This window comes from Podarcis melisellensis, assembly GCF_964234715.1.
Source record: "Podarcis melisellensis genome assembly, chromosome: 13".
NCBI lineage: Eukaryota > Metazoa > Chordata > Lepidosauria > Squamata > Lacertidae > Podarcis > Podarcis melisellensis.
The window spans coordinates 643532-670177 of record NC_138545.1 but is presented as its reverse complement, the minus strand read 5'-3'; the positions used below and the strand labels follow the sequence as shown (position 1 = coordinate 670177).

At 53.1% G+C, this 26646-nt stretch overlaps 1 protein-coding gene across 5 annotated transcripts; it reads left to right on the top strand.

The window, feature by feature from the left end:
- The first annotated feature begins 1605 nt into the window (after positions 1–1605).
- ACHE (acetylcholinesterase (Yt blood group)) lies at positions 1606–26646 on the top strand. 5 transcript variants are annotated; one of them, XM_081885729.1, is made up of 5 exons: positions 9690–9851; positions 18350–19872; positions 21495–21661; positions 22133–22281; positions 25910–26033. In XM_081885729.1, the coding sequence occupies exons 1-4, from the start codon at positions 9705–9707 to the stop codon at positions 22246–22248; spliced, it is 1953 nt and encodes a 650-aa protein (XP_081741855.1). In that variant the 5' UTR covers positions 9690–9704; the 3' UTR covers positions 22249–22281; positions 25910–26033. The 5 variants fall into 5 exon arrangements, with proteins under 5 accessions (XP_081741857.1, XP_081741855.1, XP_081741854.1 ...); XM_081885731.1 differs by lacking the exons at positions 9690–9851; positions 22133–22281 and adding an exon at positions 1606–1725 and having other exon boundaries at positions 25910–26646; XM_081885728.1 differs by lacking the exon at positions 22133–22281 and having other exon boundaries at positions 25910–26646.

Below are 26646 nucleotides of genomic sequence, written 5' to 3'. Positions count from 1 at the left end.
TTGAAGAGTTGCTGGGGATTGTAACCCTGTGAGGGGAAACCCCAGTGCCCATAATTCCTTGGGCGGGAGGGGGGTATGTGCTTCAAAGGCATTGTGTGAACTCAGCCTTGGAGTCTCCTCCGTCTCTGCTCCGCCCCAAAAGAGGGTCTGCTCGTGTGGACGCTGCCGGCGCCCCGGGGGAACCGACGCGCTGCTGCCACCTGCTGGCCGTCGGGGGTACTGTTTGCAGATCCAGTCCCCTGGGACGTGTGAACTGGCCGGATGGTGGGGGTCGGGGAGAGAGACGTGGTTGTCGTTTGCGCGCGTGCACCTGCCGGCCGCGCGAGCCCGCTCTGCAAGGCCCGCGCCTCCCCGTAACCGGATCTTGCTCCCTCCCTCCTGCCGGATTCCAGGCATCGCCGGCCAAAAATACCCTGGGGGTCCATCTCTGCCGCCTCCCGGCCCTTGGCGGAGCCCCGCTCGGCTCCCACCGCCAGCCGCGCTCCCCTCCGGGCGTCGCCGCCAAGGGGATCCCGGCCAGGCCCGGGCCAGGCCCGGCTTGCCAGGGGAGGGGGAGTGACGTCAGCGCAGCGCTGTCCACCCGGCGGAGGTGCTGGAGAGAGAGAGCCGGAACTCCTGGGTTCTTTCCTGAGTAGATGGGGCGGGGGGGGGGGGGCGGAGATGTCTGGATGCGGGGACTCCAGGCTGGTGGCCGGAAGGCGCTTTGCACGCGCTCAGGGGCACGCTCTTCCTCCTCCCCTGGAGCTGGCGCGAAGAAGGCCTTGCCGAGGGGGTATATGAGGTCGTTAGAAGGAGGGTTGGGGTGCGTGGCTGGGCGGAATTTCGAGTGCCCGGACTGTCGAGGATAAAAATCGGGCCCCATCCCTGCGAGGAACCGTCAGCCCCCTCCCCTCTGGACCGGACCTTCGGGGCTTGTGGCGCACTTGGCGGGCGGCTGCCGAGCCCTCCCGGAATTCGCTTCCCAAAGAGGCCACGAGTCCCGGGTTCTCGGGGTTCGCCGTCGGGGTCCCGGGGGTTCGCACGTGCTGTCTTTGTAAAACAAAACAAAACCATCGCGAGGCATCCTTTGCAATACGCCCCGGGAACTTTTACCGGGGTGGGAGAAGGTCGGTGATTCCCTTCCAAGGAACCCAAGGCTAAACGGGTGGTCCCAATTCTGAGACCTACAGAAGAGGAGGATTTGGGGGGGCCGGGGGGCCTCGGGCGAAGCTCCAGAAGGCTGGTCTTGCGCACAACTTCTTCAGCCAGACGCACCTCTCGGGCGCTGGCCGGCCGGGGGTCTCCCGTCGGAAGCGGCGCCTGAGGGTCCCCGCACTCCGATCCCCGACGGGAAGGACCCGCAACTTGCCCGACACGTGCCAGGCGGGGACGGGCCCGAAGCCCCGCCCAGGCCCGCCTGCTTGGCTGGAGGGGCGGGAGGAAAATTGACGGGGCGTCTTCGAGGGGCCCCTGGACTTCTGCCCCTTCCCCAGCGTGGGGGCGCCCGGCTTAGCCGCTGCCCCTCCTCCTCCACGGGGAGCCCTGGGCTGGCGGGGGGGGGGGGTGAGGCTCGCGAGATCTGCTGCCTGTGGCCGCCGCCCGGCGGGGTGGGGAGGCTGGGCCAGCCGGGCGGGGCTGGGGGGGCGCCTCTGCTGCTGCCGCTGCTCCTCTCGCCCCCGCCAGCCCGGAGTCGGCAGAGGCAGCGGAGCCAGAACAGCGGCGCCCTCGTCCTCCTCTTCGGCCCAGGTAAGGGGCAGCTGCTCCCCCCGCCCGGAGGGAGGGGGGTCAGTGGAGCGAAGGACACCCCCAAAGGGCTCCCTCCTCGGCCTCTGACGCAGACGCCCCGCCATCCCTTCTCCACCCCCCACAAATCCTGTTTCCCCAAATCTGGTCATCTCTCTCTTCCGCAAAAAAAGGCTGGGGCTGGAAAATGGGAGGGGGCAGGCCTGGGAAATTACAGCACCCCTCTCCCCCCATGTGGAGGTCGGGGTGCCCGTGACAGGCTGGCGCGTGCCGGGGAGGGGGGCCCAGGTTCTGACTCTCCCTCCCGGGCCGCTGTTTTCCTAAATCCACCCCCCCCCCCGCAGGCCGTCCTCGAACGCGCAGCTCCTCCGGCTCCAGCTCCATCTTTCACGAGTCATCTCCTACCCCGCCACCAGTTTCCTATTCCTTGTCCGCGCGCCCCCCAAGCGCCGCCCCCCAGTCCTCTATCCCTCTTTCTCCATCGCCCCTTCCCTGCTCCGGTTTCTCGGCACCTGGCCTATGTTTGTGGGGGCGATCGAGGACGTCCTGCCTGGGGGTTTTCCCAACCGGGGAGGCGGGGGGCTGAGCAAGGCCAGAATGTTTCGTTCGGGGGGGGGGCTCGTGCTTGGAGGAAACACCTATGAGAGTGTGAAGAGTGCGCACCCCTACAAAGATGTAGAGCCGGAGCTGGACATGCAGGGGAGGGGCATCTTCTGATGGAAAATCATTAGCGGGGGGGGGGCGGAATCCTGGCTTCTCCCAGGTGGGGTGAGGCTGTCGGGAGATCCGGCGGGGGTGGGGGCCTGGGAACCTCCGTTGGTGCAAAGAGAGGGAGCAAAGGGAGTCCTCTGCCTGTGCGCCTGCGCATCCACTCGGTGGGGGGAGCGCTGCGAGGAGCAGCGGGTGGGTCGCAATCCAGCCAGGCGCTCATCCGGAGCCAGATGCGGCCCTTAATGCGCTCAGCTGCACTTGGCTGCTGCAGGAGGTGAGGGGGTCCGGCCGGGCGCATCCCCCCCCAGGTCACATCAAGGCTGTCTCTATGGCCACCTCCCCCTTGTTTGCAAACAGAGCAGCTGCAGGAATCAAAGGGAGGGAGGGGGAGGGGAGAGCTATTAAAAGCCTGGCCAGGCTGGGGGGGGCGCTGGGTGTCCCAGAAGCATCCAGGCTAAATCTGCCCCTCTCCCAAATGCTTGGAAGGAGCCACAGTGGTGGGGAGGGGGGCATGTGCTCCCCCACCCAGGAGCATCTAAACACTCACCCGACTTGCCACCCCCAGCCAGGCATGCAGAGTCGGTCTCCCACCCCCTCCAACATTTCCCCGATGAAAATAGGGACATCCTCTTCCACATCCGGAATCTTCTCCTGCGTTTGATCTCCTTGCACACATAGATGTCATGCGCACACAGACCTCGGTCACCTTGAGCCAAGTGCAACCTCTCCACCTCACCTACCTCACAGGATCGTTGTAAGGAAAAATGTGCGAGGGGATGTGATTGTGTGCAACACTTTCCACAGATAAATGGAAAGAAATAAAATGTTGGCGGTAAGCTGCCTTGAGTTCCTGTCAGGGAAAAAGGTGAAATAATATTAGTAGTAGAAATAAAATAGACTTGAAAGAGAAGTTGCTGAATTACAACATATTACTAAACTGAAAACCATGGAGAGGCCTGGTCGGAATAGAGATATTGGATTCTTGTCTCATTACATATGCTAAAACTACTTTTGGTCATCTGCATACCATCCCTTGCTTTTTCCTGTAGGGCTAATTACAGTCGTTAACAGTCGTCAACAGGTTTACAATACCCATTGAGTCAATCACCCATCTCCCTTCTGAGGAAAACCCTACCCCACACCACCCTCCCGCTATATATAAGGGTCTGGTAACTGTTTCACTGTATCTGAAGAAGTGTGCATGCACACAAAAGCTTATACCCAGAACAAACTTAGTCTGTCTCTAAGGCAGTGTTTCCCAACCTTGGGTCTCCAGCTGTTTTTGGACTACAACTCCCATCATCCCTAACTAGCAAGACCAGTGGTCAGGGATGATGGGAATTGTAGTCCAAAAGCAGCTGGAGACCCAACGTTGGGAAACACTGCTCTAAGGTGCTACTGGACCTTTCTTTAGTAATAGCAATAAACATTGTTGTTTAGTTGTGTCCGCCTCTTCGTGACCCCCTGGACCAGATCACGCCAGGCCCTCCTGTCTTCCACTGCTTCCCACAGTTTGGTCAAACTCATGCTGGTAGCTTTGAGAACACTGTCCCACCATCTCGTCCTCTCCTGTCCCCTTCTCCTTGCGCCCTCCATCTTTCTCAACATCAGGGTCTTTTCCAGGGAGTCTTCTCTTCTCATGAGGTGGCCAAAGTCTTGGAGCCTCAGCTTCAGGATCTGTCCTTCCAGTGAGCACTCAGGGCTGATTTCCTTCAGAATGGAGAGGTTTGATCTTCTTGCAGTCCATGGGACTCTCCAGAGTCTCCTCCAGCACCAGAATTCAAAAGCATCCATTCTTCGGCGATCAGCCTTCTTTATGGTCCAGCTCTCACTTCCATACATCACTACTGGGAAAACCATAGCTTTAACTATATGGACCTTTGTCGGCAAGGTGATGTCTCTGCTTTTTAAGATGCTGTCCAGGTTTGTCATCACTTTTCTCCCAGTAATAAACATACGAGAGAGTAAATCCTAATGATCTCAATGGGACTTACTTCTAAGTAAAAATGCTGATGATTGCAGCATCAGGCTCAGTTTACAATAACGGAATAAACACTCCCTGTGTTTCCTAAGAAGTGGCTGGTTGCTTTTTTCTTTTTTTTTTAGTAACATTTTAAGATCATGTGCAAGTTTTTAAAACCATATTCTTTTTAGCCGACTTCCCTCCCCTCCACTTCTTGGTTCCACTACATTAAGCTTATATTCTTAAGAATCCAATTTTAAAACCTTCTTCATCTTATTGCAAGTTACTTTTAAAAGTTATACTAATGTAAATGTCTAAACACAAGCTGAATAGATATTCTTTGAACATTTGCCCCTTTTTAAAACTCAAAGTCCTTCTTTCTTTGGCTTCATATTAACTAAGTTGTCCTGCACAGTTCAATAGTTTATTCAATCTTTATCTTCCTTGGCGTGGGTTCTTCCTTAGGTAGGAACTGGCTGGACTTGGCCTGGAATTCTCAAGTACAGGAACAAAATATTTCACTCACTGAGTCCTGTACATCTCAATATCATCACTTCGATTTTTTTTAACATTAATCATTTCCCACATACTCTTCAAATCTTTATGCATCTTTTCCCAGGCCTTTTAAATAAATTACACATTGCCACCACAAATAGTAACCTCTTACGCATTTTCCCCTCCCTTCCTACTTCTTCTCTATCACAGTCAAAGCCTCTCAGATCTTTTCACATATAATACCATTTTTGTCTTCTACTATTCTTACTTTCCCTTGTATTTTCCTCGAACCTCCTCTCTCTACCATTTCCACCTTGGTGGTTTGTGTATTCGCCTCTCACAGCCTCTGCCAAGTAAGTTATTATTTTTACAAATTTGAGAAGCTGCCTTATGAACGTCTTCTTTTACCTGATCAAACAATTCTCTTTTCATGTCTGAAAGAAAACCATGCAATTCATCTCTTCTAAAAGAACATAAGAAGTGGCTGTCTGCCGAAGCATCGCAATTAAAGAATTTATGGCAGGTTGGCAACATTTTCCTTCAAAACTATAGGAAAGGCTTCATACGCCAGTGTCACTATTTTTTAATCTGGTGCAGGAATTTTATTTTCGGTTCAAACAGGACTCTGCATCTACACACCACTTCTAATTGTCCTCTGAGACGAGGAGGGGAGGGGGAAGGGACATTCCAGGACCAAATCCGTAACCGGGACGACTTCTGTCATTCTGGGACTGTTCCTGGAAAGTCAGGAAACTTGGAGGGTATGTGATCCTGTGCCTTGCGTAGGAAGTAAACACCTCGCATCCTTGAGCTTGACCCCTCTTGCAGCAGCACAACGTCCTCACCCCAGGGACGGGCAGAGTCTCTTTCCTGTTTGCCCCCACCCCCGGAGAGAGAGGATTTCCCCGTTGTGTTTACAGAAAGCCCTTCCTCTTCCACTCTTAGCCTGAGCTGAGATGGAGCCGCTCCAGGGATGCTGTCCAGAATCTCAATGTCTGGAATATGTACAGCAGTGCCAGGCTGCCTCTGGGCATGTGCAGAGCGCTTTGCCCTCAAGCTCTGTAGGAGTTCATTGGCTGGAGTGAGCTAATTTAAGGGGATCCACCTGGTTAGGCTGTTTTCTGGCAGACAAGTGGGTGGGTGGCTTTCTGTCAATCTCAAAGTAACTGAAACACTGCCTTGGTTGTAAGAAAGACCGTAAGCAGAGCTGGATCAGGCCAAAGGAGGCCCACCTAGTCCTGTTCTCACAGTGGGAATCTAGACAAACTGCCTCTGGACCTGGAGGTTCCACAGGAAGAGCCTGTTGGATCAGACCAAAAGGAACCCATCGTGTCCAGCGTTCTGTCCTCACAGTGGCTGAAGGAGATGCCCCAAGACAACGCAGGACTTTGGCTGGGGCCCCATAGCAAATGACATTTGGGTCATGGTACCCCCAATAGGGGAGGCAGTACATAGCCATGATGGCTAATAGCCCTTCCCTCCATGAATTTCCCCCATCCGCTCTTAAATTGGCAGACAACACTATATTAGGAAGAACTTTCTGACAGCAAGAGCAATTTGATGGCGGAACAGACTCCTTGGGAAGGTGCTGGACTTTCTCCTTCATCAGAAGTTCTTAAGCAAAGGTCGGATGGTCGTTGATCGGAAATTGTTTAGCTGGGATTCCTGCATTGCAGGGGGTTGGGCTAGATGACCCTCGGGGTCCCTTCCAACCCTGCAGTCCTCTGATTTTCTGGAATTCCATCGTTTTCATGACATGCTTCAGAGAGAAGGCCCTTCCTTTGATCTCTCCTCCATCTCCCAGATTCCGTGCAACCCACACATGAAAGGGCCTCTTTCACGCACCCGATTCTAAAAATTCCAGCCTCGTCAAGAATGCCAGCAAACACTTATGAAACTAAAGGAATGAGGGGAAGGCAAGCCTTGAGCATTCACATCCCAGCTCCCTTCCCACATTTCACAAACACACATCCATGCTCCAAAGTCGGATCATTTTTCCCCTGTTGCCTTTTGATGCTGGGGCTTTGGTGAGGTCCCAGCGAGGGAGGAGCTGCAAACGAGTGAGACAGCGCCCAAGAAGGCCTCATCCTGAACACCAGGTGTCCTTAATGTGGCTCAGAGGTGGTGTGTGGCCAAAATGGAACCCATCAGAGAACAGGCACGAGGGACAAGGAGGCGTTTGCTCCGCTTTCAGTGTAATGCTTGTGTTTTCCTGTTGTGAAAATCAAATGAAAGCAACACACTCTGGAACCTGCCTTGGGGCCAGGGGGCTTGGAAGAGCCTGTCTCCCTTTATGAACCTGCCCTGGTTGCTCAGACCCTCAGGGAACACCTTCTGTTGGTCCCACCAACATCAGAGTCACGGCCGGTGGTGGAAGGAGACAGGAAGAGCCTTTTCTGTCTGCTCCCAGATTGTGGCATTCCCTCCCAAGAAAGACCAGACTGGCTCCCTCCTTCATTTCCTTTGGAAACTAAGGTGCACTGCACTGTTAGTTGCTGGTTCTAAATGTGCTTTGGTCTATTTTAATTCCTATTTTTAAGTCCTATTGCTTTGGTCTTCCTGTCTCCTCTCCTTGCAACTTCGCTGTCTTTACCTCCCCCCTCCCAGGCAGCCTCCTTTATTGCTGGCGTCCCTTATCTCCCTCCGATCGCTTACCAATTAGCGGCTTTGTTTCAACAAGGCCTTTTTCTTTCAAAAAAAAAAGCATGATCTGCTTTTTGCCCCTGGGCAATTCGGCTCCAGGGACCACGCATTCGCTCCATAAGATGCACAGACATTTCCCCTTACTTTTTAGGAAGAAAAAAGTGTCTTATGGAGCGAAATATACGGTACCTTGTTTTCACAACTTTGATCCCCCATTTGGGAAAGAAAAAAAAACATTGGCAATACAGTCAACCCTCGGCTCCTAAACACCTCTGTTTTGGAACGTTTCAGCTCCCGAACACTGAAAACCCAGAAGTAACTGCCTCAGTTTTCAAAAGCCAAATGGCTTTCCCCCCCTCTTTCCTCTATTGACTTTGCCGATCGCCCTTTCATCCTTGGTTGTTGAATGTTTCAGAAGTCAAACAGTCTTCCAGAATGGATTATATTCGACAACTGAGGTTTGACTGTATCAGGATCACAGACCCAGTTTCTTTCAAACTAGGAGAGGATACACAAACACACACACCCCATTGTGGTCCTTTAGCCCCATACAGACCACAAACCAATTATCAAGAGTCTCTCGAAAACCCTCCAAAACTACTTTAAAGACAATGAGGTAGACAACATAACAACCCTCCTCCTTTGGGACGCCATGAAAGCAGTCACCAAAGGAGCTTGTATAAAAGGAAAGGCATCCCTTAAAAAACAAAACTCAAAAAGTAATGATGTGAGCCGCCTTGAATCCCACCTTGTAAGAAAAGCTGGATACAAATACATGAAATCATTATCTCATAGAATTGCTGATGGTCAACAGTTGACTCTCTTTCCACTGGAGGCTCCCAACATGCGACCACGTCTCACAGTGCAGGGAGCGCATCAGCGAGGGCCATGTGCCCGGAACTGTGCCAAGACCAGCTTCTGGCGCTTATTTCTGAAGGTGCCATGAGCACCTTGCCTTCCCCTGCTGCTCCTGATCTCATCCTGTCCTCCCCGGAGTTTGCGGTCCCTCCTGCTTTTATATCATATGCAGTAATGTGTAAGAAGCAGACTTGCAGGCAAGAAGGCAGGCTCCAAATTCTGAACCACGAAGAACCAGATTCCGCAATCATGTGCTTGCTCAGCTTTTGCTAGCCAGGGAAGTCGAGAGGGGCTCCTTTGTAAAGACTCGGAGAGCTCTGCATGCAGGGAAATGCTCTTCTTGAGCCCAGCCAAGGATAAGCCTAAAGTAAAGGCTTCCAAGAGCAAACCACAAATATCACCTCTTTGGCTCACTGCCTTTTGGTGGGCAGAGCTGAATAAGGTACAGAAAGGGAGTTGTGGGGAATTGAGAGGGAGCAGTGATGCTAAAACAGGGGTCAGCAAACTTTTTCAGCAGGGGGCCGGTCTACTGTCCCTCGGACCTTGTGGGGGGCCGGACTATATTTTGGGGGGTGGGGAGATGAACGAATTCCTATGCCCCATAAATAACCCAGAGATGCATTTTCAATAAAAGGGCACATTCTACACATGTAAAAACATGCTGATTCCCAGGCTGGATTGAGAAGACGATTGGGCCAGATCCGGTCCCCCGGGCCTTAGTTTGCCTACCCGTGCCCTAAAACCTGACATTTTAAAGCCATGACTATTGGGAGGTGAGAATGACACGTTTCAGAAGCAGCTCCTCTAGTCCCCGGGAGCATTTTATTATATTCTTAGCAAAGGCTCTGGGGAAGCCAGCTGAGACCCCTGCAAGTGGCAGCTGGTGGATCTTGCAGAGTTGCCCAGTGCCTGCTCTAAGCACCACTCTCCTGTCTGTCTCTCTGCAGGCTACACGTGGCATTGGGCTGAAGGGTGCATGGAGCCCACAAGACGCAGGTTCCCCAGCCCAGGATTACAGAACTATGAAAATGCACCCATCTCTGCATGCCCCACATCCTTGGCCTGCACTCTCTAAGTGCAGGTTCCTGGGAGGCAGCGGGCCTCCCACCCCCTGGCCCAGCCAGCTCCAGGGGCTGCACCAGAGACCTTCAGCCTGCAAGGCATGTGCTGTTACCACTCAGTGAGACAGCCCTTCTTCTCTTTTTGGCGAGGGGCCAAAGACCTGGGTGGTAATCTTGGGTGCCCCCTCCCCCACTTCTGCTGTTTATTTACTTATCAAGTCTGCAGATGACACAAAACAGGGAGGGGCTGCATGCACTTCTGGAGGACGGGATTAGAAGGCAACGGATTAGAAGGCAACGTGATGAGAGTAGCAACAAAGGAGAGCAGGACAGGGAGGTGTGACAATGAGGTTCGGGGAAGACAAACAGAAGCAGCAGAGCCAGGAGAGACAAGGCAGGTGAGAGGAAGGAGCTGACTTCTGCCAAATTCCTTTGGGGTGCCTCATCAACAGGTGGCACCCTCCCGATGCTGCTGGGGGGCTGCAACTCCCACTATCCCTGGCCAGCCTGGGGACACCTGGGGCGTGTGTGTGTCATCATCCATAGCACCTGAAAGGCTTGAGGGCGGCAGAGGTCAAGGCTGCAGTCCTCAAGAAAGTGTTACGGGCAGGGGGCAAGGAGCAGCCCCCCCTACCCAAAAGAGGCAGGGAAATGGGGAGGAAGAGAAAGACGGAAGCAGCGGGTTGGGCTAGATGACCCTTGGGGTCCCTTTCAATGCTGCCGTTCAATTATTCAATGTCTGACTGGCAGCCGAGATAGGAGGCACCTTTCTCCGGAAAGCAGGCGGGGAGCTCTCTCTGGGGCACAGGCAGGGTGAGGGGCCTCCAACTGCCCCTGATTCCAGCTCCTATTTCGACTTTGGGGTGGGAGTCACAGGAGGGGAGGGGGGGGAAGTGTCTCCTTCCCTGCTGAACTGCAGGAGTGATGGGGGGGGTGCTGGCAGCGTGAGCCCTGGCACTCGGATGGCGGGGTTTCAGTTTCCACTTGCTAATCCTTGGGCAGGGGACGCATTAGTTCCGGCCGGAGGGTTTCCTGACAGGCGCATGACGAGTGATGCAGATGGCACTGTCAGGGAGACTGACCCCCCCATCTCCTGTCGTGTCCCCCCCCCTTCAAAAGCCACGGCAGAGACATTCTGCTGCAGCAGATCAACACCCGAATACAAAAAGGGCTGTCATTGCAAACATGGTTTCATCCTGGCAGGAATACAGGGGTCTTTTGCTCTGTGCCCCCCCCTCGTGCCCTTGCTGGGAGAAGGGGGAACAAGTGTCCATTTTATGTGCAATGCCCCCCCAAAAACTCTAGGAACCAGACCAGCGTTGTCTCCCCAGCAGCTACAGGAGGGCTGATTCTGCCCTCCGCCAAAGGGGGCACACATATGCCCTCACCCCACCTGCCAGCGCATCAGGATACCTAATGGGTCAGAGCAAATGATTCCACCCCCCACCCCCATGTACACACTCCCCCCCCCCTCGTCTCCCCATATCACACACAGCCAGCTGGTTTATTTTTGAGCCGGGTTCTTTTAATAGCTAAGCAGCTGCTGGGAGGACATCCCAGAATAGAAAGTGGACATCCGAATCCCACCCCACATAATGCACACTTGGGGTTTCTGTTACACTCCTTCCCTGGCCCCACACGGAACAGTGACCCCACCTCTAAGGTCCACAGGGGAGAATTTGGGTGGTAATTATTTTTTGGAAACCCTCTTCTGATCCCCACGGAAGCAGAGGGACTTCCAGTGAGTTCACAGAACTGCAGAGCCGGAAGGGGACCCTGAGGGGCATCCAGCCCAACCCCTGGAATGCAAGCTCTGCTTGAAGACCTCCAAGGAAGGAGAGTCCGCCACCTGCTGAGGGAGCCCATTGCACTCTCAAGCAGCTCTTGCCGCCAGAAAGATCTTCCTGAAGTTGAGTCGGAATCTCTTGTAACTTGAAGCTGTGGGTTCGAGTCCTCACACAGATTTGCATTAACATTGCGATATCAGCAGTTTTATTTCCAGCTCATTTCCTAATGATCCCTAGCATGGAACTCGCCTTTTTCTCCACACACAAAGTCAACATCTTTGTTGAGGGGAAAGGGGCTTGGCTCCGTGGTCAGGCCTGGGAGAGACCCACTGCCGCAGGGACCCATGGTCTGACTCTGTACAATGCAGCTGCCTACGAGAAATCCCCTCACATTCCTGGGCTGTCTTTCGTCGTCTTCTTCTTTGGCGATCACTCATTTCTCCCTTGTGTCCTGAGTTTGAGTGTCTTCAACGCCCACAACACCTTTGGTCAAGGCTGTTCTCCAACTGGAGCCCTCGCAGGCCAGTGTTTCCCAGTTGTCGGTGTTTCTACTGCATTTTTTTACATTTGCCTTGAGAGAATCTTTAATCCTCTTTTGTTGATCACCAGAGGGAAAAGCAGGCTATACAATAAATATAGAATAATCAAAATCGTAATACTAATACGGCGAGGGGCTGCTCAGAGATTCCCTCCAGGAAACCTTCAGGTCCTCCTTCCGCAGCGTCCATCTGAGGGGCTTGAGGCGTCTGGGCAAGAGGAACCTAAGGAGAGCCAGGACTGAAAGCAGAGGAAATCTTAATCTAGTTCAGCATTTCAACTTTTGTATGTTTCGAAGTACACTTGCGAATCTCTCTCACTTTTACTGCTTTCTCCTTTGTAAACTGATTCGAAGGGTCTTGGGGTTTTTTTGCAATCAAGTGGCATATAGTTATAAATCAATAAAATAAATGGGTTGTTCCTGAGGAGATGCTTTTTCTCCTCAGAAGAAGCCGGGATATGAAGAGAGGGAGCAGAGGCCAAGGAGGAGCCGGCCTCCCCCCTCCCTCCGCCTGAGGCCTTTTCCCGCCTTTTTCTTCCCCTCAGAAAGTGCTAGAAGAGCTGCCCCTCCCCCTCTCTCCTCAGGCAATGGAGGGGACCATCACTTGCTCTCTCAGGAGGATTTTCTTTCCTTCATGGGGATTCAAAAGGTTCTTTATGAGGATTCAAAAGGTTCTCTTCCTCAGGGGCAACTTATTTATTTCCTAACATTTATATGCTCTTGATTGTGAGGTGTGCTTGTGTGTGTGTGGCAGTTTGGGAAAAAGAAAGCTAGGCCCTCATATCCGGAGGCCTCCTAAACAGCCACAGTTTGAAATCCATTAATTCATGTACTGGATTTTTCCGTGTATAAGACGCCCCCTACTTTTGACGCCCCCAGATTTTGAACCTTATTTTAAAGCAAAAAAAAACACACCCTAATCTTATACACGGAAAAGTACGGTAATTCCCTCAGGTGCCCATGAGGAGTTTTAGGGGGTCCCTGGCCAGAGGATGCCTTGGGGTTCCCCTCCGGATTTGCCAAGTGTGCTTCCTCTTAGCACGTTTCCCCCTTGTGTCCTGAGTTCGAGCGCCTTCAAAGCCCAGGACCCCTTTGGTCAAGGCTGTTCTCCAACTGGAGCTCTCACAGTGTTTCCCAGTTGTCGGTGTTTATACTACATTTTTAAAGATTTGCCTTGAGAGGTTTTTTAAACTTCTTTTGTTGACCAGCAGCATTGCGCTTTCCATTTTTAAGTTCGGAATAGAGTAGTTGCTTTGGAAGACGATCATCAGGCATCCGCACAACATGACCAGTCCAACAAAGTGGATGATGAAGAATCATTCCTTCATCACTGGTGATCTTTGCTTCTTCCAGTACACTGGCATTAGTTCGCCTGTCTTCCCAAGTGATGTGTAAAATTTTCAGGAGACACTGTTGATGGAATCTTTCAAGGCGTTGGAGATGGCATTTATAAGTGGTCCACGTTTCACAAGCATACAGTAAGGTTGGTAGTACAACAGCTTTGTAAACAAGCATTTTGGTCTCCCTGCGAATGTTCTGGTCTTCAATCGGAAGAAAGCTGCACTCGCAGAGCTCAGGCGATGCTGGATTTCGGCATCAATGTTGGCCCTTGTGGAAAGATAACTGCCCAGGTAGAAGTGATTGACATTTTCCAACGCTGCACAACTGAGTTGGATTTGTGGCGCTGCAGAGGGGTTCTTTTGTTCTTGTTGGTGCAGCACTTTGGTTTTTGGGATGTTGAATTACAGGACAAGCTTTTCGTAAGCTTCTGCGAAAATATTTAGGGTGGTTTGGAGGTCATCCTCTGAGCGTGCGCAGACTACGTTGTCAGCGCATATTGAAGCTCTGTGACGGAAGTTACGGTAACCTTACTCTTTGCTTTCAGCCTGCTTTCCATCTGTTCGATATATGATTTCTACCCCGTTGTGGAGTTTCCCTTCAACGAAGTGTAGGATCATGGCAATGAAAATAATGAATAGAGTTGAGGCAATAACACATCCCTGTTTAATACCCAATCCCACTGTGAATTTTCACTTTGAGAGCCATTGTTATCCATGATTGTTGCTGTCATATTATCATGGAGGAGCCGAATGATATTCACAAATTTATCTGGGCAGCCAATTTTTAAAAGGACAGTTCACAGGGCAGTATGATTGACAGTGTCGAAGGCCTTTGTCAGGTCAATAAACGCCATATACACGGGCTGGTTTTGCTCTCTGCATTTTTCTTGAAGCTGTTTGAGCAGTGAAAATCATATCCACTGTCCCCCTAGAAGGTTGAAAGCCATTTTGGGATTCAGGAAAGGTGTCCTCAGATATAGTTTGGAGACAGTTTGCTAAGATCCTTGCAAGAATTTTGCCATCCGTAGAGAATAAAGAGATGCCTCGATAGTTTCCACAATCCGTTCTATCACCTTTTCTAAAGATTTTGATAATTTTGGCATCCCTAAATCTGCTGGGATCTCCTCCCAGATTTTTCCGATGAGCTTGTGAAGTTGTTGTGTAAGTTCAATTCTGCCCACTTTGAAGACTTTGGCAGGAATCCCATCAGGCTTTGTTGTTTTTCATTTGGTTAATAGCTGTACACAACTCTCCCAGATTTGAGGATACTGGAGGGGCCACTAGGGGCGCATCAGAAGATGGCTGACAATAACATCTCTCCGACCCACACGAGATAATTTGGAGGCTGTGATGGGAGTAAATAGCCTCCCTACCCCCCCCCCTAGGATTGTGGAGGGGGCTGCCCTTGCCTGCTGTGCCCTATACCACCCCCAAATTTGTGGGGATGGGGGCACTAGGCAGAATGCCCTCCTGTGGATCTCGGCGCTCCTGGATGCTGTCTCTGATTCGCGCCACTAGCTGCAAGAACTTCAAAAGAAACAATTAGGAGGAAGCAAATGCACATATTTCAAGGAAGAAGGGGGAGTAAAGACTGCTAACAGAAGAGATCTCTGATAAACAAGACGAGTCGAGGAACAAGAATTAACCAGATGAAGACACACCAAGACTCGGTATGGCAAAAGGACTGGATGGGGAAAAAACTTTCCTTTCTTTCCTCTATGTGATTAAACAAGAATCCCCCCCCCTTACAAGTCAGAAATGTCGTTTGAAGGACTTAAGCTGTGGATTTATGTCTGTGTGGAGATAAACTTTCTAACCAAAGCATGTTTTAAGAAGAGCGTGGAATGTATAAGGGCTTTGGAATGACGCAGTTAAAAATACTGTCGCCATATTGGGAAGTTCTGTCGGAGGACTTAAGACTGGGAGGAGAAAGAGAGAAACAGAGCTGTTTTTATATTGTGGGTGAAACTCCTCAGAGGGACGTAAGAACGACAGTTGTGTGATTAATGATGGAAAGAGCGATGTTATCTATGAATGCGATGATATATGGAAACCATCTCGATTTGAGGATTGGACGAACGGAACGGAAAAATTCACACAGGATTATTATTGGTGTTTATCGGCTTAAGGAGATTATCAGAAGAGATCATAAAGAAAAAAGAGAAAATATACGAACAAGATGAGATGTGGAAAAAGCAAGATAAGACTGGATAGAATTATGAACTCTGTTTGGACTGATTTGGACATTAATGCAGTAGCAAGAAGATGATCAAAATCCCCCTTGAAATATGGGTCACCTCAACAAAATTTAAAAATTCGGCTTTGTAATTCGGAATTTATGTGATGTGATTTGATTTGATTGGTCGGTTAATAAAAAATATTTTTTTAAAAAAACAACAGATTTGAGGATACTGCAAGCTCATCTCTATTTTGTTAAAGCACTTGCTCTCCAGGTAGGCCAGGATGGATCCCACTGCCTAATGGATCCGTGGTCTGACTCTGTACAATGCAGCAGCCTACGAGCAATCCCCTCTCATTCCTGACCCCAGGAGCATATATATATATATGGAATATATTTTTGCCGTGATCTGCATCAACTCATGCTTGCTTGCCGTATTTTTTGCTCCATAAGACGCACTTATTTCTTCCTAAAAAGTAAGGGGAAATGTCTGTGTGTCATATGGAGCAAATGAGTTGAATTGCCCAGGGGCAAAAAGCAGATCATGCTCTCTTTTTTTGAAAGAGGGAAGTGGGTGTTGAAACAAAGCCGCTGATCCTTTGCCGAATCGGGAAGAGAGATAAGGGACGCTAGAGATAAAGGAGGCTGCCTGGGAGGGGGGAGGGAAAGACAGCAAACTTGCAAAGGGGGGGAAACAGGAAGACCAAAGCAATAAGGAGAGAAATTAGAAGAAAAGGAGGAGCAAAAAACTCCTCCAGCTAAGGAAAAGACACTAAGGCAAATAAGAGGGAAGGGAGTGTTGAAAGGAAACAGCTGATCTGTGCTATCCGGAGAGAGATAAGGGAAGCTAGTGGAGGCTGCCTGGGAGGGGGGAGGTAAAAGCCCATGGATGCTCAGGATTTTTACATTGGGTCACCCCAAATTCACCATCAGGTCACATAGCATGTCAATGGCTACAGCCTGCACCCAAAGAAACACGCATCCACTGTTTCGTGGGGCCGCAATGGCACAAAAACATGGTTACAAAGCACAGATCCACTAGGATCCTCAGGATCCTTTTTGCATTGGGTCACCCCAAAGTCACCATCAAATTACATGTCTGTGGACACAGCATGAACCACAAAAATTATACATCCACTGTTTCATTCAGAATATTTTTTTCTTGTTTTCTTCCTCTAAAAACAAGGTGCGTCTTATGGTCAGGTGCATCTTATGGAGCGAAAAATACGGGTGCATTGAATTGCATTTGCCATCTTGCCCCCCATGATTTGAGAGGTCCTTAAGCAATTTGGTATCACCAGTAAACTTGGCAGCTTCGCGCTCTGTGTGGCTTATGAGCAAACCCCCAGCGGAGGAATTTAAGCAGAGAGTTGTTTGGCCATCTGTTGAGGTTAGCTAAGATTCCTGCCTTAAAGGGGACTGGACTAGATGACCGCTGGGGGTCTCTTCCAACCCTACAATTCTGCAATTCTATGTTTCATCCCGATATCAATTCCTGGGGGCCTCCACGCTCTGTGGAGAAATGCCCTACTTATTCCTATTTTCTGCTTCCTGTTTCTTAGCTAGTCACTGATCCGTAGCAGGCCTCTCCTCTCCTCCCACGACTGCTAACCTTTCTCAGCAGCCTTTGGAGAGGCACTTAAGGAAAGAAAGCTTTCTGAATGTCTAAATACACAAAGGCTTGAGGGTGTCAACAGAGGACTCTGAAAGGCTAGCGAGAAGGGGGGGGGACTCCCCAGGCCAGAAACCTATTACGTTCACAAGAGCAGGGTGGGACCACAAAAGCAAAAGTCTTGGGTGTCAGAGGCCACACACCCAGGCATGTGCCACCCCCTCCTCTGTGGCTTCAGCGCCCTCACCCACCCTGGGTGGCACTGAGGGTCTGGATTCCTTCCTCCACCCCCTGGGAAGACCTTGAGTCAAACCCCCACCTCCCAGGAGACTGGTAGGGGGCTGAAGAAGGGGAAGGGGGCCTCTCAGATGGGGGGCATTGAGGCACCTGAGAGGGGGGGCTTCTGGCTTCTTTTAGGGCAAAAGCGAGTCTTTTGACTCCCACGTTGGCATAACGTCCAAGTGTCCTGGTTTCTGATTTGATCCCAGAATGTCCCACTTTTCCTGCTTGTTTTTGTTTTTCTTGCTTGTGTTGGTCCAAAAGTCCAGTTTGAGTCCTGTTTGAACTGACAATAAAATCCCTGCATCAAATGAAGGAAATAGTGACGCTGGCATGCGAAACCCTTCCTATGGTTTTGAAGGAGAAGGTCACCAATCTGCTTTAAATTCTTTAATTGCAAGGCTTCCACAGCCAGCCATTTCTTAGGAAACATGTGGAGTGTTCATTCCTTTATTGTAAATGGAGCCTTACACTGTCTACTCTGAAGTAAGTCCCACTGTATTCAGTGGAGCTTACTCCCAAGTAACTGGGTCCAGATTGGGCAGCCTTCCAATGCAATCCTAGACATTTTTACTCAGAAATAAGTCCCACTGAGTTAAATAGGATTTATTCTCTGGTATGTTATTGATCATTCTCATGTTGTTGTTGTTGTTGTTGTTGCATCCTGTCTCTTTCACTGACAGGAACTCAAGGCAGCTTACTGCTAAAATTTCATTTCGTTCCATTTATCTGTGGAAGGTGTTGCATTTGATCCCTTCCTTCACACATTTGTTCTTTACAACAATCCTGTGAGGTAGGAAACATGCAGCTGTCCCTTGTGAGGATTGAACCTGCAATCTTGGCATTCTCAACGCCACGCTCTAACCAACTGAGCTATCTGCACAGCTGAGTGTCAGGCTGCCTGCCTGAGCTGGAGGCTCTGGGCCTGCTCCTCCACTTGAACCCAGGGCCTCGCCCTTCTCCTCCAGGCCCTGAATCGGAGGCAGAGAAGGAGCCTGCTCCTCTCCCCACTTCCTCCCCATGGCCTGGCCTGCGCTGATATCAGCCTGCGCTCCCTTTATCAGACAGCAGAAGGCGGGCTGGGCAGGCCGGGCCCTGGCTGTGGCAACTACAGGCGGCTAGGCAGAGGCCTCTTCTAACCCTCTCCCCTTTCTCCCACAGGTGCCCCCCAGGCAGGCTGGCACGATGCCCGCCTCGCGGCTGCAGCCCCTCTTCCCCCTCCTCCTGGCCTTCCTGGTCGGCCTGGCCCAGGCGGATGAGCTGCTGGTGGCCACCCAGACCGGGCGGGTGCGTGGCATCCGTGTGAGGGTGCTGGATGGCCAGGTCTCGGCCTTCCTGGGCATCCCCTTTGCAGAGCCCCCCGTGGGCCCACGCCGCTTCCTGCGCCCCGAGCCGGTCAAGCCCTGGAGCCACGAGCTGGACGCCTCGTCCTACCGGCACGCCTGCTACCAGTTGGTGGACAACACTTACCCTGGCTTCCACGGGACGGAGATGTGGAACCCCAACCACAACATGAGCGAGGACTGCCTCTACCTCAACGTCTGGGTGCCCTCTCCCCGCCCCAAAAACGCCACCGTCCTGGTCTGGATCTACGGAGGCGGCTTCTACAGCGGCTCGTCCTCGCTGGATGTCTACGACGGGCGCTTCCTCACCTACACTCAGAACGTGGTCCTGGTCTCCATCACTTACCGGGTGGGCGCCTTCGGCTTCCTGGCCCTGCTGGGCAGCCAGGAGGCCCCGGGCAACATGGGCTTGCTGGACCAGCGCCTGGCGCTGCAGTGGGTCCAGAGCAACATCCAGTTCTTCGGGGGCAACCCCAAGGCTGTCACCATCTTTGGGGAGAGCGCCGGCGGTGCCTCGGTCAGCATGCACCTCCTCTCGGCCCAGAGCCGGCCCCTTTTCCAACGGGCCATCCTGCAAAGCGGGACGGCCAACGCTCCATGGGCCACCATCACCCCGGCAGAGAGCCGCCGTCGTGCCACGCTGCTGGGCAAGCGGGTGGGCTGCCACTTCACCAACGACTCTGAGCTGGTGAGCTGCCTGCGCACGAAGCACCCGCAAGAGCTGGTGGACGAGGAGTGGTCGGTGCTGCCCTACAAGAGCATCTTCCGCTTCTCCTTCGTGCCCGTCATCGACGGGGACTTCTTCCCGGACACCCCCGAGGCCATGCTCAGCACGGGCAACTTCAAGGAGACGCAGGTGCTGCTGGGCGTGGTGAAGGACGAGGGCACCTACTTCCTCATCTACGGGGCGCCCGGCTTCAGCAAGGACAACGAGAGCCTCATCAGCCGAGAGGACTTCCTGGACGGCGTGCGCATCGGGGTGCCGCACGCCAACGACATCGCCGCCGAGGCCGTGGTGCTGCAGTACACCGACTGGGAGGACGAGGACAACCGCGAGAAGAACCGGGAGGCCATGGACGACATCGTGGGCGACCACAACGTCATCTGCCCCGCCATGCACTTTGCCCGCCGCTACGCCGAGCACGGCAACAAGGTCTACGCCTACTTCTTCGACCACCGCGCCTCCAACCTCATGTGGCCGCTCTGGATGGGCGTCCCGCACGGCTACGAGATCGAGTTCGTCTTTGGGCTGCCGCTCAACGACAGCCTCAACTACACCCCCGAGGAGAAGGAGCTCAGCCGCAGGATGATGCGCTACTGGGTCAACTTTGCCCGCACAGGGTAACGAGGCTGGGGGAGGGGGCAGGTGGGGGCCGAGAAGGGAGGAGGCTGCCCTCCAAGGGAGGGAGGAAAGGGGGCAAAGGTCCCTTCCCACTCGGGGGTGGCGGGATGCAGGGGAGGGCCTTCTCTGTGGCGGCCCCTGAGCTGCGGGGCTCCCTCCCCACAGAGGTACACCTGGCCCCTTCATTGCACAGCTTCCGGAGAGTGCTGGAGACGCACCTCTTTGCCCTGCCTTTTGGCACTTGAGGTGCATGTTTTTAGGTCCCATCTTATTTTACAGTTGCTTTCTTGAACTGTTTTTAATCTTGGGTTTTAATGCTGGAATCTGCCCTGCGACCAGGGCAGGTATTTCATTAATTAGTTAATTAATTAAATGCTTGAAGAAGCTGCCAGTGGGGTCACAAACAGGGCCCTGGGCATAGGTCAATTGGGGGAACGAATTTTGGAAGATTCTCAGGATTCAGGTTTATTTGCAGGACTTGGTTAGATTTATTTATATCCCCCGTGCACACAACTAGAAAGATGAAAAATGTTCCTGGTTATGGATGGTGTTTGATTGTCTGGCCGGTTTTAAGTGAGAATTACTGATTGGGGCAATCAGGAATTAACAATATTTCCTTAGTTTTGATTTATATGTAGCAACCAGGCTATTCTGTCCCTCAATATAGATATTCAAATTTCAAAATGTTGACCCTTGACCATGATGAGAAAAACCTGGGTTTGAAATTTAAAATATACAGACCCACCACTTTTGATTTCTGCCCAGGTGTGTCTTGGGTCTGTGTGAGTTTGTCTGGGCAAACAGCAGGAAGAGAAGGGATTAATACAAATCAGTCTCTGAGCGGCAAGGGACTCCAGCCGCTTCCCCAGGGCTCCTTGGAATGAGGTACAGCAGACATGGGTTTAGAATACGATGGAGGGGATCACAGTACTAAAGTCCTCAACGGACCTTGCTTCTCGGTTAGCCGCAGCTCTGCATTCTGCACCGAGCAAGCAGGTCTCTGTGTCTCCAGCTCCTGGGCTGCTTCCAGCTTGGCTCACACACCTTCTCTGGCTCCTCCTAGGTGAGGGGACTAGAGGAAAGACCCACCCACCAGCCTGGAGGGGCCCCGCACTTAGTTGCAGCTCTTGCAACCTGGCCGGTTCTTTTGGGGTGTTGAGGAGGAAACTTAAGCAGCCAGCTGAGGTCGTTGTCCTACAAAGAAACCTGTCTGACCATTTCAGCAACAGAATCTGCCATGAAATTCTAACCCTCCCTGGGTCCTGGACCCCAAGGCTTGGAAGGGACTCAGGCATCATCCAGGCTGACCCCCCCCATACACCTCAAACCCACAGCAGGGGAAAGGAGGAGAGCCAGTACTTTAAAGAACAATGAAGCACTGAGCCAGAAAACTGGACTAGTCCTGGCCCTGTATTACTGTTGTTGTTGTTGTTGTTGTTGTTTTGTAGACCGCCCTCCAGCCATGGATCTCAGGGCAGTTAACTGCATAAAAATACAAGATAAAAACACCCAAAATGCAGCATCTCCTGCTAGGTTGGCCCAAGCACAGAGGCCGGTGCAAGAATCCCGGGGGGGGGGGGCTGGTCCAGAAACTGACCTCTCACTCTCTCTCCCCACGCAGGAACCCCACGGACCCCTCGGACAAGGAGGAGTCCTGGCCCGTCTACAACCTGTCTGACCAGCAGTACGTCAAGCTCAACACGCAGCCGCTCAGCACCGACCGCAGCCTCCGGGCCCAGATCTGCGCCTTTTGGAACCACTTCCTCCCCAAGCTCCTCAACGTGACCGGTGGGTCAGGGCCCCTGGTGGGGGGGGGCTGCTGAGAGTGGGCAGGGACATGGGGGGGAGAGAAACAGGAAAAACACAACCCAGCCCAGGAATTGGGCTGCTCCTTCGAAACAGATGCAGAAAATCCAGCCCCCTCCCCAGGTCTTCTTCAGCCGGCCCCTTGACTGCCCCCCAGCCGCCAAGTCTCCCCAAATCCGATCTTTTGCTTCCCACCCCTTTCCACCAAGAATGACCTGCTTCTCCAGCCTCATCTCTATCTCTCTCTCTGTCTTGACCAAACTGACCTCTCACTACCACAGCAAAAGGTGATGCGTTTGTGGGCAGCCCGTGGCTGCCTCCTCCCTCCCTGCTGCCATTGCAATCTGGGGGAATGGCAACTTTTCCAATGAGTGTTGAGCCGGGCCTTGCCCCACACACCCCTCTCTCCCCTTTGCCCAAGGGTTTAACTCCTCATTCTCTTCTCCCTTGTAGAGTCTTCCAGGCATTGTGCTGAGTCCAGCTGGGGGCCCGGGGGGCCCTCCGCCCCACTGGTGGTCCTCTTCCTCCTCCTCCTCCTCCTCTTCCCCCCATGGCACCTCCTGTCCTGAGCGCCCCACGGATCACACTGAGAAAAGGAGCAGGTGGAAGCCGCTGCTGCCTGCCGCAGACTGGCGGAGGGCTGGGCCTTGGGGGAGGGGGAGGGGCTCAGCCTAGCTGCTGCTGCTGTTGCCGCTGCTGCTATGCATAGACCGGGAGGTCAAGAGGGGCCTATGCCCAGGGGCGCCGTGGGAGCAAGAAGGGCAGAGGGGTGGGCAGGAGGCAGGGACACACTGGGCACGCAGCCCCACAGGACCCCGCAGGCAGCAAAGGCAGGCTGCCCTTTTGGCACTGCAGCGGATTGACTTTGGGAGACAAAGACCCGTGAGCATGGATTTTGTGGCGTGCTGCAAACCGGAATGAGCCGTCCAGGCAACTGAGCCCCGCAGTTCTTCCGTGACAGTCCTGCTTGTCCCAGAACCAGCATCTGGACCCCTGAGAGCCCAGCAGTGCTTCCCCTTTGGGCTTGGGGAGAACAGTTGGATTTCGGGAACGTAAATTCAGATTTTGGCAACTGAGTGGAGGGTTTCCACCCAGTTGCAGCGGGATGGAGTGGAGGGTGTCTCTGGTTTTAAGGGCAAAGGAGGCAGACTGGGAGATACTGAGCCCCTTCCCACCTTTTCTCGGCCCTCCCCCCTCTCAGCACCAGTGTCTGCCTTTGGGAAAAGCTTGGGGTGGGGGAAAGAGGCAGGGAGGTGAGCCGTTGTGTGAGGGAGCTCAGCACCCCGTGCCCAGGCGCCCCAAAGCAGACCTCCCACCCACTTTGCAGCAAATGTCTGGTTCAGGCACAGTGTCAGGATGAGTCAGGGTCTCTCTCTCTTGTGTATAGCTTGTTTTCAATGGTTTTATGGTTCTGCTCCTGTCTGGTGTTTGGTTGTTCTCGTTTCATGTTCACATGCTTGAAACTTTGTGGGTTGTGTGTTCCTGAGGTCCTTTGTTTGGGGGAATTGCAATAAGAATTTCAAGCACAAAAAGTCTTTGACGCTTTGCAGTTTGGGGGGAGGCGAGGCATGCAGCAAGTGGGAGACCCTCTCTTTCCATCCGCTCTCCAACTGCATGACCAGAGGGGAAAACAGAGGTGGGGGAATTTGGGGCTGGGGGTGAAGAGGCGGGTGCATGGGGGGTGCATAATGTGTCTGCAAAGGGGGGTTCAGGGAAGGCCTTTGGGGTGAAGGGAGAGGCTGCAGGAGGAAGCATGCTCCATGTTCTGTTGGACTTATAGGCACACAGATATTGGGGGGGGGGGCTTCATTCCATGGTGGGTGATCCCTTTCTCAGCCTGGATGTGGCCCCAAACGCCTTTTCACAGGGGCTTCTTGGGGGCCACCAAAATGCCAATTGCAGAGATGGCTGCAGCTTTGGTTGTGGGGAGTGTGTTAGATGTGAAGTTTGGGGTCACCCTTTGTTTAGCCAAGAAGTCAGGGCTGTAAGATGGGGTTGATAGATAGATAGATAGATAGATGATAGATACCATCCGTTCTGGCGTATAAGACATCTTTTTAACCCAGGAAAAACTTCTCCAAAGTTGGGGGTCGTCTTATACATCGGGTATGGTTGTGGGGACGCAGAGCCACCTGTTGGGAAGGAGGAGAGGGAGCCGGTGAGCGCAGCCTGCCACTTTGCTGGATGGCCAATCGGGGCTCGCTCACCTCGCCTCAGGCTGCTGCTGCTGCGACGGCAGAGGCAGCGGAGGGGTGCGCGCTCTGCCCCTGGCGGCGCTTGGCGGGCTTTAGGTTGGGGGGCTCCGGCCTGTGCCTGCTCCTCGCCTCGCCTTGCCGAGGGTCTGGCAGCTCTGGGCTTGTCTCCCTCGCTCCAAAGAGTGGCGATCAAGTGGCTTCCGGAGCCAGAGCTCGGGGCCCGTGCTGTCTGTGGTCTGTGGCGGGGCTTGAGGGCGCACGGCGTTTCTTGGTGCACGGACTCACCACCTCATCCCAAACCACAAACATGACAAGAGGGACACGGAGTGCACGGGGAGCCTGCCGGGGGCGCCACCAGCCCCGGCGTCGTGTGGGGTGGCGGAAGCAGCTGGCCAATCCCCGCCCCTTCCTCTCCGCCCCCACCCCACGAGGAAGACCAGAAACGGGTGGGGGTAGTCTTATACGGCGAGTATATCCCAAACTCTATATTTTAACTAGAAAAGTTAGGGGTCATCTTATACGCCCAGTCGTCTTATATGCCGGAAAATATGGTAGGTAGGTAGGTAGGGATAGATAGAGACATGTCTATCCTCCAGCCCAGAAAATAAATGGAGCTGGGTGATGAACCTCCGAGCTCCTGGCCCGCAGATCATGCTCTTAACCGCAATGCTGCCGCCGCAGCTGTCTTTAGCTTGCTAATGCTAACCACCTCTTTCTTACACCTGGGTGTCCTCAGTGCATCTGCCCCACTCTCAATAAATCTTCTGCTTGGCCCACCCAAAGACTCCCCTCCCGGCCCCAGAGCGCTGAATCCAAATCAAACTGCCCCCCTTTCAGATCCTTCTAGGAAGCCATCCCAAAAGGGTTCCCACCTTCCTGCACCTCCCAGGCTAGCAGCAGGTGCATGAGGGAAGGGAAGCTGCCTCCTGCCAGTGAGAGAGGTGCAGTGGTTAGAGCGCTAGATGATGATGATTTATTTTATTTATTAAATTTGTATACCACCTCTTCATGGACTCTCCTTCGTTGGAGGCTTTTGAGCAGCAGTTGGGTAGCCTTCTCTCAGGGATTCTTCCGCTGGGATTCCTGCCTTGAAGGGGGGGGCTGGATGACCCTCAAGGGGTCCCTTCCAACTCTATAATTCCAGGATTCATTGGAGGTTTTTAGGCAGAGCTTGGCCGTCTGTCTGTCAGGGATTCTTGAGTGGGGGGTCCTGCATTGCATTCCTAGCCATGGAGCCCACCAGGGTGACTTCGGGGCAGTTACTATGTCTCAGGCCAACTTCGTTTTTGTGAGGATAGAATTGGGGGCGGACAGAGTCAGGCAGGCTGCTTTGGAGAAAAGTTAAAAAAGGTGAACTTCACAGTGAAATCTCTGCTGGAGGAACCCACTTTCCCCTGTCCAATTTGTACACCAAGACTCTGGGTTTCATGGAACTGCAGAGCTGGAAGGGACCCAAAGTATCATCTAGCCCAACCCCCTGAAAGAGCTACATTCATCACGGGAAATCCGTGTTTGAGGAAAAGGGGTCCCTGAGGCAGAGGTGCTGTGAGCCAGGCCACCTCTTCTATCGCAGCAGGAGAGACACAAATGTCCCCTCCTCTGCAAGGTAGAGGACGGAGGAAGGAGGAGACAGAAGCCAGCATCCCTAAGAGGTATCAGCCTAGTATTGGAGAGAAAGTGATGGCGAGAGGATGGTGCGGTCAGGAGAGAAGCTGGGGGGCTCCATCTCCCCTTGGCCACGCAGGGCCCACCCCCCACACCAGTGAAAGCCGAATTGCATTCTCAAAACTCCCCACAGACAGAGGGACAAGAGAGATGGAGGAACATGTCCCCGTCTGACCCCAGGTGTCCAGGGTTCTGCAGTGGGGAGGGGGCTTTGGAGCCTGGTGAGTCTGCACCCCCCCCCCCCGCAAATGCGCTTTGGCCTCTTGGCAGCTCTTCCTGCCGCTTAACTCTGTTTCCTTTCTCCTCCTTTCTCTCTCCTTCCCTTCCGCCCTTCTTGCTTTTCCTCCGCACCTGCCCCCCCCCACCCCAGACAACATCGAGGAGGCCGAGCGCCAGTGGAAGCTGGAGTTCCACCTCTGGAGCGCCTACATGATGCACTGGAAGAGCCAGTTCGACCACTACAGCAAACAGGACCGGTGCTCAGAGCTGTGATGCAGAGGGGGGAGACGAGGGAACAGCCCCTCGGCCCCAACTCAGTAAAGCAGCTCAAGGAAAACCCCCATCAGCCCCTCTGGTGACACTCACCCCAACTCTCCCACCACCCCAACCCAAACACCTTCCAGTGCAGCTGGATCCCAGCTGATCTGAGTGTCCCTAATGGACCCCCCCATTCAACCTCCCTCTCCCCTGACCACCCATCCAGCCACCCAAAGCCAAGAGTTGTGCCCATCAACGCAAGCCAACCGATCCAAGCAGCCCCTCCAGCCTCCGGGCGCCCCCATCAATCTAGCTGGCCCAGCTGCCAACACCCCCACCCCAAATCTCCACCACCCCCAGAAACAGGAACCGGGCAGCAAGTTGATCTACTGCTTCCGTACTGGGGTGGGGGACACAGCACCTGGCCTTCCCAAGATCCCCCATGGTCCCCGCGGTCACCAGTTCCCAGACCCCCCCACCAACTGGCCCCCCATCGTAGCACCCCAAACTCGTTGAACCCGCCACCCCCTGTGGTTCCTCCCCTTAGCTGTTTGGGGCCCTCCCCCCGCCCAACTCCTGACTCTTTGCTGTGATTTGTATATAATGTTTATTTAAAGGGGGGAATGTGAT

Coding starts and splice junctions, on each gene's coding strand:
- ACHE (XM_081885728.1), top strand. CDS start 9,705: ATGCACTTCTGGAGGACGGGATTAGAAGGCAACGGATTAGAAGGCAAC. Junction 9,852..18,349: donor AGCCAGGAGAGACAAGGCAG/GTGAGAGGAAGG, acceptor TTTCTCCCACAG/GTGCCCCCCAGGCAGGCTGG. Junction 19,873..21,494: donor GTCAACTTTGCCCGCACAGG/GTAACGAGGCTG, acceptor CTCCCCACGCAG/GAACCCCACGGACCCCTCGG.